This window comes from Crocodylus siamensis, chromosome 5 (genome assembly GCF_052110815.1).
Source record: "Crocodylus siamensis isolate JL-2025a chromosome 5, ASM5211081v1, whole genome shotgun sequence".
Classification (NCBI taxonomy): domain Eukaryota; kingdom Metazoa; phylum Chordata; order Crocodylia; family Crocodylidae; genus Crocodylus; species Crocodylus siamensis.
The window spans coordinates 27610285-27625424 of record NC_143399.1 but is presented as its reverse complement, the minus strand read 5'-3'; the positions used below and the strand labels follow the sequence as shown (position 1 = coordinate 27625424).

Here is a 15140-nt window from a genome sequence, read left to right as displayed (position 1 = left end):
CACTACCGCTCTCAGGGAGTACATATGCACCCTCATGCACCTTCTGTGCATCACCACTGGGTCTTGGTTTTCCTACAAATGATTTCAAGTTTTGTTAAAAAATAAAAACAAAAACACATCCCACCCCCGAATCATCCCAAAAGAAATTCAGCACTTCCTAGGGAAAACAAAATACTTCATGAAAAGTTTCTGTTTCAAGAGTCCCATTCTGGAGACATCTTGGCATAGTACCACAAGCTGCACGTACATGAGATCATTATGAACAATTTGTGTAACCAGTAACAATTTTCCAGTGCATAGCTCCATTTGGCACTAATGAGAGCTCTTGAGTATCTCTGTAGAAATCAACTATGAAAGAGATTTGATTTTTACCTGAGTTCTTAGCCAGTCAGAAAAAAATCATAAGCAAAAAAAAAAAAAAAAAGGGATTTTTTCAGTTATTAATACAATCAACTGGATTAGACCATGAAACTTCTTGGTGGGATCATCCAAATGATTTTTCAAAATAAAAAGCTAGAAGGCTTCTTGGAGACTATAATCTTTGCAATGCTACAGTGGATCTTCAGCACAATATTTCATATGTAGCTGTCAAGACTGTGGGCAGTCAACTTGTTCACGTTAGAAGTACCTGTGTGCACTAAAACCAGTGTATGAGGCTAGTTACACAAATAGTAAGGGAGCTTCCAGGCGAGCACGCACCTGCGGTTTGCAGCACTGCAGACACATCTGCAGCACCACAAACCACACGTCACACATACAGGTGTTCCCCACGCTGGTAATTTGCAACACAGTGGGGGGGGGTTGACACTGGGAGATCCTGGTGTCAAAATAACCCACAGCACAAAAAAGCAGGGTGACACACGTGGTGGCAGTGTGTGCTGCCTGCAACCGGAGCCTGGCTGGCCAAAGCCATGCTCTGGCTGCCAGCCAGGCTCTGCGCACCTGGATAGCTGCTGCTGGAGCCCCAGAAGGCCCCCACATAGGGCTTCTGGGGCCAGCCCAGGTGCTCACCCCATCCTCCACTACCCCACCCAGGGCAACTTGCTGCACACCAGAACACACATGCATGGGTATTGCCCAAGGGCAAGTAGAAGTGGCAGAACTATGTGCCGCTACTATTTGACCTGGGGAAATGTACATGCTTGCTTGTCTGGATGTGCCCCAAGTGTGCACCTCAGCTGCTTGTCCTTTTGATTTAGGAAATGCACAACTTACATGGGAATAGAGCGAATGCTGGCTCTGGAGCTGACACTGCGCACCTTGCAACTCATCTTTTCCTTCTGGTATTTTTTGGTTATAGCTTCCCCAGTTATTTTCTCTGGAATTAAAGACCTGAAACTTATGAAGACAACACAGTCTGGATTTGAAAACTTCCACAGGGACAAATACACCACGCTTCCTGAAAGACGGGACAGGGTGTTGTGTGGAGAACTATTCCTCAAGTGGAACTATTTGGAATGCACAGATGTTGACTTTGACTGCATCTGGTATGTACCAAATTGAGTGATATCTGATGGCTTATTCTTGATTTCCTCTACAAAAGTCCAGATCTTCCATGTGTAGAAGGTACTGCTAAAAGACCGTGCCTTCAAACCAAGCCCACATTTTGTTACAATTAAATCTGCCCTGTTTAGATTTTTTGGTGCTGATTTTCACTGACAGACCACCCACAGCTCTCACCCAAATAAAGTGCGAGTATTCAGTACTTCAGTAATGCAAATTGATATAGATCCATGGAGCTATGCAGATTTAAACCCACTAGTGATCTGGCAGCTCTGTTTTGAACTGGATAGTTTGCTTTTGGAAACAGAACACTTAAAATATGAAGTCTCATCAAGTTTGCTAAATACCTCATAATAAAGCACACGCTTTCTTTATTATAGGGTTGTGTGAAAGGAGGTTCAGGTTGGCAGAGGAAGGGGCTTAATTCAAACATACAAGTAATAAGTAAGATCTATGGTCAGTAACTTTGGATCTGTACTTTTATCAATTATTTTCAGGAACACTGCTCGAGAGTGTGTCCTCGAGGCATTTTCTGGGCCACCTGACTGTGGAAAGTACTCACCCTCTTACCAGAAGACTGTCAATGATATTCAGATGCTCATCCTGGAAAAAGTTCCACAGGTCTTGCTTTCTTGGGTTAACATTTTCCTTAAACAACAAATACAGGTGTAGGTCCACTGAAAGGGCTGAGCTAACACAATCTATGCTCTAATTTGTTTAAATAATCTCAGCAGAAAACCTGAACTGTCTGAAGATACAGCTAGGTGTTCTGGGAAAATATGAATCTGCCCAAATCCTCCATTGTGCGAGGCAGTGATACTTCCTATAAAGGTAACAGGAGAGAAGGGCACTTAGCATTTCACAGGATAAGACTGAAAAATAAAAGGAAAGAGTGAAGCATGGCCCCAACTTTACATTGAACAATAGCATGCTGTAAGAAACACTATACTTTGCTTTCCCTGTGGATCTCAGTTTTAACTTCTTAATTTTCTGTTGCTGAGAACAATGCCAGAGAGTCAGACAGTATGCTGCCAGTGAGCTACAGGCTGGGGGCCACAGGTATAGGACAAATGCTCACATATTTCTAAAATGGATCCACTTGATCATCTGCACTCATTTTCCATGTGGCATTTTTCCACTGTTTCTTGTTGCAACCAGTGGATACTTTATCCAATTGCCATGTGGGACAGTACTGTCATAAACTGTGACATTTACTCTTTGGTTTCAGGTAGATATAATTGAAACTACTTTGAACAACATTTTTTATGAAATAGTAGACATGAAGAAGCTGGGATTCCCCAACAATAAAGAAGTAAGTAAATATGAATGCACTGAATCATCAGAAAAGCCTAACCCATTACATCTGATTGTAATCTTATGTAAAACAAGAGTTAAGACTCATTTTGATCTTGCATTTAAAGGGGATTAATCTTGCATATGGATTGCAGAGTCTTACCAATTGTTCTCACATGCTGCTGCTAAGAGCTCATGTAGGGTTGAATCCATTTTAGACCAAAGGACATTTTATTTATTACCATTATGGAAAGCACTATTGAAAGAGAACAATTATTTTTTCTACAGAGTTTGATGTTTAGTGAATAGGTTAATCTGCATAGTTTTGAACTGGCATAAAATGTTTGGTAACTCAAATATAAAGCTCTGAAGCTTGATTTGCTATTTCACTACAGCAGCTCTCTCACTTTCATGACCTCTTAGAGTGCTTCCCCAGGCCAGCTGAAAATCAAGTTACCCCAATGTGAAAATCAAGTTACCCCAACGTAAAACTGACATATCTGTGAAGAAGGGCAACCATAAAAATCAAATAGCCTAATTTTTCTTGCAGTTAACTGGATTAGAGTCTCTTCCTTCACTACTTTTACTATTGCACCCTTCAGAATAGACATTAAAGGTCAATAGCAAAATCCCCTAGTGACTTCAAATAGGGCAGGAATGTTTCCTTTGATCATGATGTTTTGAGTTTCATATTTATTTCAGTGCTATGAAATCTCAGCTGGAATTGGGTATGCCAGCTGGAAAGAGTTATTCATCTCTGTCACCTTATGTTCAGGTTCTGACTCCAGTGGAGGCTCCATTTGGTACATGCACTTGCATACTCCGTAGGAGTAAGTGCTTAGAAGCGCAAGGCCAAGATGAAGGACATGAGAAGCAATCAGCTGGCTGGACGCATCGACATCAGATGAGCTAAAATGCTTGGGCTCTGTTGACACACACCAGACGAATTTACCACGTGGCTTTCTTTACTATGGTTGTTCATTCTAATCCTTGTCCCTTTTTCCTATCTCCTGAATTTTGCCTCCAGAAAATTAGAGGATTTTCAAAGGAACCTAAAGAATTACAAAACCAAATCCCATTGAATCTAAGGTGATTTGATCACATAATTCCACTAGGTCACTTTGAAAACCCCAGTCAAAAACATTAGAATTAGGTCATTAGAAAACAACTGTTTTCATGCTTATGGTCAGTGAGTTAGATAATGTCTCTAATGCACTTTGTAATGTAAAAAAACCTGAATTCTAGAAATTATTATTTATGTTTTTGCATCCCTTTATTGACATGAAAATGCATATAAAAACAAAAGCCCAGATCCTTAACTAATGTAAACAGGGATGCTTTGGTGGAGTTGCATTTATTTATACAGCAGATGATCTGGCCTGATGTTTATAAATTTAATAATTGAGATTATGACTTATATTATCGATTAGCCCCTGATGTCTTCACAAAACAAATGAAGAAACAAAGCAAACATCTATCTAAATACAATATCTGCTTACAATAATAATTGTACAGATGTTGACTAATTTCTTTTTAAGTGTTCTAATTATATGGTTTCTGCTTTCTTATTTATCAGATAACCAGATATGGGGGTTTATACAACTATACAATTACTTCTATGTTAATCATTTAAGTGCTTGAGGTAGCGGGCTATTTTTGTGGGGTAATCTAGTTTATCTTTTTTAATGTAACAATATAGTCATGATTTTTGTGCAGACTGAAATTAACTCAAGAAACAAGTGAATGCCTTGTGGAACAGAAAAATAGGTAGACAGTTTACTTTATTTACAACGTTTTAAAATGTTAGTTACTTCAGGACATAGTTTTGAACAGAGATACTTAATAGTAAAACCAGCACATCTTGTACCTACATCTCACCACCTGAAGCTAACACATTTACATGAGAAATCCTGCTCAACTCCTCTTCGCTTGTAATTCTGACTTCAATTTCCCAGAGTGGAATTTTTGAAGGTGTTGAAGTAAAACAGAAATGCAGATTCATATTACTAAGTCACTTAACCTGTTTAGATATCGCAACCTAAATAAATGTCTTTGTGCCTTAAATGTCTCACCCAGGATATTTAGAATTGTGTCATTCTCCTGTGCTTTACCATCTACACTGACTTGCACTGAACCTTGGGAACACATCCTGAATGGCTTTTGGGGACCTAGGAGGTTGCTTTGCAACACAGAAACGAGCCATCTCTCACTGTACGCTGTTCTACCTCCTATAAGAAAAAGGATTGTTCATCAGGATGTGATACCTCACTAGAGACAAACACTGGAGATCACATCAAGGGATGAATTTTCTGCTGCTAAGCGCTTTGTTTGGGGTGGTTACCAGTTGATTTAAGGCATTTGAGCTAGTATACTTTTAACCTTTTGTGGGCATGTTTCTTCCTGCCTTAGATTGCTTATTGTATTGCACTGAAGGGTTTTGTTCCTTTATCAATTCTGATGTATTATAATATAATGATAGCATAGACCTGGAGTGTATCTATATATCTGAGTAGGAAAATAAAAAGCAAAGTTAAAAAAGTACCATTTGTTATTTATTTAAAGATTGACACATATGGCTTTCCTAAAAACGAATACATACTAGATAATATAACTAACATTAGTTTAAGACCAGTCCCAAAAAACATGAACAGCTTTGTTATTTTTTATATGAATAAAAATTGAGTGTGTGCGTTATATGAGTGTGTGCATGTGCCTGCATGCGTGTGTGTTATACATAGAATCTCTCCAGAACATTTCATTACTGGCTTATTTCTAAAGCAGGAAACCTACTCTCTCTACCAGCAATGAGCAGATAGTACACACTCTTAACAGAAGAAATAGCAGGAAGAATGCAGTCAAATCCTTAATCAGACGTCCAGTTGACCCAAACACATCTTTACTTTTTCCCTGTGGTTTCTTTGAAACTCTAGGCATGCAGATGTTTGGCAGATTTGAAGTATTTTAGCCATTGCTGCACTCAGCCATTACTCCAGTCTAGCAAGGCTAGTTCCCATGACTGAAGCATTTGGGAGCTGAGGGTAGAGTTTGAACAAGACAGTGCTAAGTGGGCAGCTCCTACATAGTCCTACTGTGCTTGACCACCTGTACTGCATATCACTGAACACTGGGAACACATCCTGAATGGGCTTCTGGGAACCTTGGAGGTTGCTTTGCAACTTAGGCCCCTATACATGTTAAACTTAAGGCATGATTAACCAGGTAATCATGCCTTAAGTTGTGACCCAGCTACATGATCAACTCATTAATGGCACAATAAAACAAGCAATAAGCTGCGAAGTTATTCCACAAAAAATGTGTAATAAGCAAGGACCCTAGTTTTTTCTCTGATAAAAAAAAAAATCCCAATTTTTGGATTAAAAAACAAACCCCAAATCCACATTTTTCTGTGATTAAAATGAAACATGACTATATACATATCTATATTTAATGGTATTTCATTTTAATCACAGAAAAATGTGGATTTTGGGTTATGTTTTTAATCCAAACACTGGGGATATTTTTTTTAAATCAGAGAAAACCAGGATCCCTGGTAATAAAACTTTGTAGGGCAGAAGCTGGGGGGTGCTAGAGCATACCTCCCTGCTCAGCTGGAGCAGACAGCTTGGGCCAAGTCTAGCATGTCCACCCTGCAAGGTGCGGGGGGAGGTACAAAGCATCCTGTGATGCTGGGGGGCTGTGAGTTAACTTGAATCTGGAGAGGAACTGGGACAGATGTTTGACAGAGTAGTTTAACCTAAATCAGTTAAGTCTGATACTACATTCATCCTGGTTTATCTTAAACTGGCTTTGGCCATTTTGAAATTGGCTTATGTGCACTGAACTTCTGTTATCTGTTGAATCTGTGTCCAATCACTTATACAGTATAACCTCATCAATCCAGCACGCTTGGGACTGAGCACCTGCTGGAAATTTGAAAATTCTGGATTTCTGAAACTGGAGCAGCAGCCAGTCACAGAGCAGGGGGTATAGGGGAGATAGTGGCAGTGGGTCTCGGAGCAGCAGCTGCACTCAAGGTGGTGGTGCGGGGTGGTGGATGGCAGCGGCAGCTGCCGCTTACAAACTTCCCCCTCTGCTGCTCTGAGACTGGCCACTGCTTCCCCTTCCACTGCCCTGCCACCAGCCACCACTACTCCCCAATGCACCAGATTTTCAAGAATTCCAGGATTTTTGATATCCAGAATTATGGGGTTATACTGTACTGGTTTATGTGCAATTTCTGTCCCTAGGCTATGTGGTCACATGCTTCCCCGTGGCTGGAAGCCCCATCAACTGACCTTGCAGCGGTGGCAGTGGGGAGAGCACTGCTGCTACTGTGAGCCCCGCACCGCACGAGGCTCACAGCAGTGGCTGTGTTCTCCCCATTGCCCCCCACTGGATCACGATTCCAGGCTCTCCTTGCACCTGCAATAAGGCACGATAGGATCTGAGATGCAATCCCACAATCCCATCTCCTATGAGCACAAGGCTGGAATGAAAAGAGAGAACATAACAGAAGGAGGAGAGAAGAGAGAAAATAGCGTTTACCAGTAAGAAAAGGGAAAAACAGAAAGGAGAGATAGAGGAAGGGGAAAATGAAGTGGATTAAAGAAAGGCAAAGGAAATTAAGGCAAACACTGAGATAAAATTTTTGATGTTTAGGGGAGCTGGTACTAAAATATTCAATTAAAATAAATAGAGTTGGATTTATATTTTAGCAGCTCAGAAGAGGAGGAAGAGACAGATTTCAAAACCTTTGATGCAGATGAAAAATGAGCACTGGAGTCCAGTGCTCTTAGTGAAAAGGGTTTTTCACATCATAAATGCTAGCATTTGGCATAATATTTATGTGCTAATGTGCATGTCTAGTGGGAAGTGTGTGAGAGTTTGGGCCTTTGAGTTGTCGCAAAAATATCTTAAAATCTTGCTTGTAGGAAACTGCAACAAGTATTTTCAGGTGTGGGAATTTCAATACCAGGCATGGTTCGTAGTGGCATTTTTGGAAATGAGGGCAAGAAATAGTTGGATATGTCCTTGCACAGTTCAAGCAATGCATCCACACTCAAGGTCATTCCCCTTTTGTTTGACTGACTATGGAGACATGACACATTTCTCTCTCTCTCTCTCAATGCAATCCATTACCACAAGATCATGCAACACAGCATCACCACAGTTCTCAGACCCATCATAACAAATCAGTGAACTCCTTCCCCCTCCTAATACTGATCCATTTTAGCCAATGGAAAGAAGTGGGAGCCTTCAACATAATCAGTGTAACACAGGAAGCAGATCCAATACAAATATTATAGGCAATCAATTAAAAAAATGTTATCATGGAATGGATACTTGGACACTGAAACCAACACATTTGCTGTTGCTTCATTAGCAGGTGAGGTTATCTATCACTGTTCTTTTCAGATCATAAATATATTTATCAGCCCTGTATGCAAACACACAAACTGTCATGCCTGCAATAACAATCAACATCACATGCAAAGATCAAGGGACATGTAAAATTTTTGTGAAGTTCCTCTCAAGTTCTGCAGATATTGAAGTAATGGTCATGTACCCAAGACTGTTGTCTTCTAAAAGGCAGTTTTATTTTTGTGTAAATTTTGAAAGGACAACTGGAAGCTTAATGAATTGCACTAGGTTTACCTCACAACATGTTCTAACTATAAGGGCTTACGGAAAACAATTTTAAGAATATTTTTCCATGACCATATTAAATAAAGTGTGCACTTTCCCAACAGGAAAGGAAAGCTACTTACCAAATAGATCTGCCCCATTATTCAGATGGATGACTTGACTTGGGCACTCAACAACACTGATTTACCCCAGGGTAGAGCTGTTGTTTCATAGAATCATAGAAAATTAGGATTGGAAGAAACGTCAGGAGGTCACCTACTCCAACCCCCTGCTCAGAGCAGGACCATCTCCACCTATATCATCTCAGGCAAGGCTTCAGCTAGCCAGGTCTTAAAAACCTCCAGGGATGGAGATTCCACAGCCTCTCTGAGTAGCCTGTTCCAGTGTTTTACTGTCTTACTAGTCAAAAGTTTTTCCTGATAGCTAACCTAAACTTCCCTTCTTGCAACTTGAGACCATTGCTCCTTGCTCTGTCATCTGCCACCACTGAGAAGTCAACCTTCTTCCTCTTTGGAACCACCATTCGGGTAGTCGAAGGCTATTGATTCTCCCCTTGGTCTTCTCTTCTCCAGACTAAATAAGCCCAGCTCCCTCAGCCTCTCCTCCAAAGTCATGTATCCCAGCTCCCTTACCATTTTCTTTGCTCTCCACTGGACCCTCTCCAATTTGTCTACATCCGTTCTGTGGTGGGGGGCCCAGAACTGGACACAGTACTTCAGATGTGGCCTCACCAGTGCTGAATAGAGGGGAATAATCACTTCCCTTGTCCTGCTGCCAATGCTTCTAGTAATGCAGCCCAGCATGCGATTAGCCTGCTTCACAGCAAGAGCACACTGTTGTCTTATGCAAAACTGTGCCATCAGCACAAACCTGCAAGTTGACCCAGCCCTCGGAGACCCTTTTTTCTCCTCTAATCTTCCTGCACATGCCAAAAGTGGGCGCAAAAAATTGACCAATCGGCACCCGCAATGCGAAAGACGTCATTTGGCTTATAAAGCCTACGTGCAAGCTTCCGCCCAGCAGAAGCAGTGCTCCTCGGTGCATCGAGGAGGAACTCTTCCTCCCCGCCCAGGCTTGGCCAGCCTTGACGTGCTTCTCCGCCACCGATTACGAAATTTCTCTGGTGTACCCTTCCCCGTGCATCCGATAAGACTTCGTCCATCTGTCTCAAGGTCTCCGCAGCTGTTGATCTCGCAACGGAACCGTTATCTGTTTTTTTCGCTTGATCTGCGCCTACATGTCTATTCCGCTGACGTGCAAGTAAAACGAAAACAAAATCCTGCAACCATTACGCATGTAGCCGCCTCCTTTACAAAACCCGCCCAAGGGGAAAAGACCCACCAGCTCCACCGACCCTGTTGGCTCATATTTAGCTTTTATTGTCCATTGTAACCCCAAGGTCCTTTTCTGCAGAGTTGCTGCTTATCCAGTTGGTCCAGTGCCTGTACTGGTGCATGGGATTATTCCGCCCTAAGTGCAGGACTTTGCACTTGTCCTTATTAAACCTCATGGGATTTCTTCTGGTCCAAACCTCCAATTTGTTTAGGTCATTCTGAATCCTAGCCCTACTCTCCAGTGTTACTACTCCCCCCAGCTTGGTGTCATCTGCAAACTTGATGAGGATACGTTCCATCCCATTTTCCAGCTCATTGCTGAAGATATTGAACAAAACCAGCTCCAGGACCAACCCCTAGGGCACTCCACTTGATACTGGATGCCAACTAGACATCCTGCCATTGATTACTACTCTCTGACCCTGATGATCCAGCCAGTTTTCTGTTCACCATACAGCCCATTCATCCAGCCCATACTTCCTTAGCATACTTGTGAGAATGCTGTGGGAGATGGTATCAAAAGCCTTACTAAATTCAAGGTATATCACATCCACTGCTCTTTCTGCATCCACAAAGCCAGTCATCTCCTCATAAAAGGCAATCAGGTTGGTCAGGCATGACTTGTCCCCGGTGAATCCATGCTGACTGTTCCTAATTACCTTCTCCTCCAAGTGCTTAGAAATGGATTCCCTGAGGATCTGCTCTATGATTTTTCCAGGGACTGAGGTGAGGCTGACTGCTCTGTAGTTCCCTGGATCCTCCTCCTTCCCTTTCTTAAAGGCAGGCACTATATTTTCCAATCATTGGGGACCTCTCCTGATCAACACAAGTTTTCAAAGATGATAGCCAGCAGCTCTGCAATCACATTGGTCAACTCCCTCAGCACCCTCATATGCATTGCATCCAGTCCCATTTGCTTGTACACATCCAGCTTTTCTAAATAGTCCCTAACCTGTTCTTTTGCCACTGTTGGCTGCTCACCTCTTCCCTAAACTGTGCTACCACATGCAGTAGTTTCGGAGCTGACCTTGCCTGTGAAAACTGAGGTGAAAAAGGCATTAAGTACTTCAGCTGTTTCCACATCATCTGTCACTAGGTTGCCTCCCTCATTTAGTAAAGGACCCACACTTTCCCTGGCCTTCCTTTTGTTGACAAACTTGCAGAAACCCTTTTTGTTACCCTTCACATTCCTTGCTAGCTGCAACTCCAACTGTGCTTTGGCCTTCCTGATTTCATCCCTGAATGCCCCAGCAATACTATTATACTCATCCATAATTTGTTGTTCCAGTTTCCACTTTTTGTAAGCTTTCTGTGTTTTAGCTCACTGAAGAATTCTTGCTCAGCCAAACTGGTCTTCCACCACACTTGCTAGTCTTCCTGCACAGCTGGATGTTTCCTTCCTGTGCGCTCAGTAAGGCTTCTTTAAAATACAACCAACTCTCCTGGACTCCTTTCCCCCCTCAGACTGGCCTCCCAGGGAATTCTGCCCACCAATTCCCTGAACAAGTCAAAGTCTGCTTTTCTGAACTCCAGGGTCCTTACTCTGCTCCTCTCCGTCCTTCCTTTTCTCAGGAACCTGTACTCAATCATCTCATGGTCGCTGCTGCCCAAGTTGACACCCACTTCTGCATTCCCCACCAATTCTTCCCTGTTTGTGAGGAGCAGGTCAAGAAGAACATGGTCTCTAGCTGGCCTCTCCAACACTTGCACCAGGAAGATGTCCCCAGCACTCTCCAAAAACTTCCTGGATTGCCCGTGCAGTGCTGTATTGCCCTCCCAGCAGATGTTAGGGTGATTGAAGTTCCCCATGAGGGCCTGTGATTGGGAAACTTCTGCTAGCTGTTTGAAGAAAGCCTCATCCATCTCATCTTCCTGGTTTGGTGGTCTTTAGTACCTAGCCACCACATCATCACCCTCATTGCTTCTCCTCTGGCCCTAGCCTAGAGACTTTCAACAGGCCTGTCTTTAGTTTCATACTGGAGTTACGAGCAACCATATGGCTCTTTTACATAAAGAACAACTTTTCTTCCTCTTCTCCCCTGCCTGCCCTTCCTGAACAGTTTATACCGACCATGACAGTACTTCACTCATGTAAGCTATCCCACCACGTCTCTGTTATTTCAATTGTATCATAGTTCTGGGATTGTCTGAGAGCTTCCAATTCTTCCTGCCTGCTTCCCAAACTCTGTGCATCTGCGTATAGTCACCCAAGACAACTAACCGACTGCCCTGCTTCCTAAGGAATAATGAGAAGGCTTCCCCTGCTGTCCCCTCATGTTTGTGCTTCCTCCACGTCACCCACTTCCCACTTACCTCAGGGATTTGGTCTCCATACCCCAGAAAGCCTAGTTTAAAGCCTTCCTCACTGGGTTAGCAAGTCTGCCCATGGAGACGGTCTTCCCTCTCTTTGTCAGGTGGATCCTGTCTCTTCTTAAGAAATCCTTCTTCTTGGAACAATATCTGATGATCAAAGAAGCCAAAGGCCTGCCGGTGACGTGATCTGCACAGCCATGCATTGATCTGCAGGGTACATCTGCTCCTGCCTTGGCTCTTCCCCTTGACTGGAAGGATCAAGGAGAACACCACCTGAGTTCCCATCCCCTTCACCCTTGCACCCAGAACCCTGTCATTGCTTTTGATCTGCTTAAGGTCATCTCTGGCAGTATCACTGGTGCCCACATGGATGAACTGCATGTGGTAGTTCTGAACTCCATGCAGTTAGATCTTGGTAATCCTTCCATGACATCTCTGATCCAGGCTCTGGGCAAGAAGCAGATGTCCCAAGACAACAGAGGGTGGCAGCGGTCTCAATCCTCTCAAACTGAGAGATACCTGGCCTAGCTTCTTCCACCAACAGAACGTGCTCCTCCTCTTCTGTTGTTAGGGCTCCATATCTGTTCTCCAGACAAACTGCGGCAGGTGGAGACGAAGACATCTTCTTGCTGCCAGAGGTCACAAGTTTCTAACTTCCACCTTCCTAGGAGTCCACATCCTCTTCCTTCTCTAGCACTGCCTTTGACAGTCCTTCCTCCATAGTCCTAAAGGTCTCCTTCAGCAATGAATCAATGAAGTCCTCATAGTAGAGGATGCTTTGGAGCCTTGCCACCACCTCCTGCAGCTCTCTTGCCTGCTGAGGGGCACTGCTCACGTTGTAGGCACTCCCCCTCTTGGCTAGAAGGAACCTGCAAGCCACAGTTTCCACAGCGCCAAACCAGGACCCAAGTGGAAACATTGACGATGAGTGGTCCTGGCTGGAGAGACACTTCACAGGTGCAAGCAGAGCAAGACCTGGCAGTGGCAGTGACTCTGGCATTGCGGCATCCTCCAAATATTTCTCTAGGCCTCTTAATCTGCCATTTCTTTCTTCTTGCCCCTGCTCCAAGCAGACCTTCCCTAGGAAACTCTCCTGTGAGCTGGCTTGTTCAATGCTCTTTGGTCCTGAAAGGTTCTTTTTTTCCTGCTTCCTCTCATCAAGCTTACAGTGAAGAAAAGTGAGAGATTTTTTAGGCAAACTCCCTAGTGGACTCCCCCTCACTTGGGACTCTAGTTAAGCAAGGGTCTTAGTTATTTGTCTAGCTCCTGAGTTTTAGCTACTGACACTAAATATATGTAGGTTAGCTATTCTTAATTAAAAAAAGGCTTACCTTAAAGGCTCCCCTTCAAAGAGGGGGGCAGCAAACTGACATGCAAACTGCTTGCAAGCTGCCCTGTTCACTTGCTCCCTGGTCCTTGTTTCATCATAAGAACAAATTACAGAAAAAAACCCCAAGGAAACAATTTTTTTTTTTTTTAATTAAAGACTTTTCTTTAGACTGATTCCCCCCCAGGATCTGACTCCTTCAAGCTCTCTAAGAAGCACTATGCCCTTACCTCACTTATGGCATGAGGGTGAGAGCATACAGTAGCTCACTTAATCAGCCCATTAATTCTTTGTGTTCTTTGGTGCAATGCCAAACACACCGGCAGTGCCACTGTGGTCAGACAGAAGTGATATTTGTCGCATGACTGGCCTCTTGAAAGCACTCTACAGCTGTGCCATGACAGAAGTGCACAGCTGCAGAGTGCTTTAAAAGTGGGGGACAAATTAACCCTCATTTAATGAGGGTTCAGATGAAGGTGCTTTAAAGTGGAGTGCCTTCATTAACTTCTGTTTGTCCTGGTGCGTGAGCAGGGCTAGGCTGATGCAGCTCAGCCCTACTCCCCATACTGTTTCCAGGCTTATCTGGAGTTTGCCCAGCCTGCACTGGAGGTGGGGGGGTAGGTGGATTGGACCTTTGAGTGGGGTGGTGGGGCTAGGGGGAAGACAGGCAAGCAGGCAGCCTTTCTCTGCTGGATCAGCTCTGAAGTAGAGCTCAATCCTTTCTCTTCTCCCAAACAGTGAACTCCTGTTGGGTCAGGGAGCGGGGTTCCTAACTCATGGCACTTACTGTGAAGTGCCATGAGTTACAGCGGGGAGCTGCATGTCTGTCAGTGCCCTGTATGGATATCTTTACACATGCTCTGGTGGGAAGAGGGGCATTTGAATTTGAGTGGCTCCAATGAGCTTAAGTGCCCCACCGCCATTTTGAAGCAGGGGGATGCTGAACATACAAGATTTGGAAGCTGCTGAAGCAAGTTAATTAGCTCCAGCAGACTCTGTCTGCTCTGATGCACTGTAGTTACAGCACATTGGAACAGTGTTCTTGCCCATGTATAGGTACCCTATGAGATCCTCCTCATTTCTCTTGTTATTTTTGAGCTAAAATCAGTTCATAGAACAGAGTTATTCTTCTGACATGTAACTAAATGAGCAGCCTGGAATGTGAACTAAAATGCAGGTTTGATTCTGCTCAGCTTCAACGTTAACTTTTCAATTTAGATTTCCCTCTGAATCTTGTCCAATGAGTTTAAAAGAAGAGAATATTGCATGAGAGACCAAAACCAAGTGCAGCACATGGGGCAACCAGCTATTTTGAAAAGGAACAATTTAAATTTTACCTGGAAAGCAAGAGAGCACTTCATCTTTCAGATAGACAGAGTGACCCCCAGTGGCAGACACAATCTTAGCCAGCACTGTTTACATTGTCTCACTGTTGGTGGCCTTTTTAAATAGTGAGTCACTGATATTCCCATGTGAACACCTAAATTCCATTTGCTTTTTTTTTTTTTAAATAAATGGTAGAACGCATCCATATTGTATAGTCCTCAACAGTCCCTTGATATGAGGATGACAGTCTTCCAGTAGATAGGGAAGTCACTGGTAAATCTGGAGATGACTGAAAAGGCCAATCTGAGATCTGCATGTTCCACTGCAACCATGGTAAATAATTCCAGGAGGAAGGAGTGGATCCTGATGATGTTGGGTCACAGCTCTTTCCCTTTGTC

The 15140-nt window shown here is 43.3% G+C and overlaps 2 protein-coding genes across 2 annotated transcripts in view; one reads left to right on the top strand and one right to left on the bottom strand.

Moving 5' to 3' along the window:
- Positions 1-4514, top strand: part of LOC149863630 (uricase-like) — a 53916-nt gene extending 49402 nt beyond the window's left edge. The window contains exons 5-8 of the mRNA XM_090046942.1: positions 1301-1487; positions 2001-2124; positions 2732-2815; positions 3572-4514. Coding sequence (XP_089903068.1) covers positions 1301-1487; positions 2001-2124; positions 2732-2815; positions 3572-3709 — 533 coding nt within the window. The 3' untranslated portion in view covers positions 3710-4514. The remainder of the gene's footprint in view (positions 1-1300; positions 1488-2000; positions 2125-2731; positions 2816-3571) is intronic.
- The window catches only part of DNASE2B (deoxyribonuclease 2 beta), an 81843-nt gene that overhangs the window by 40997 nt on the left and 25706 nt on the right, over positions 1-15140 (bottom strand). The window lies entirely within an intron of this gene.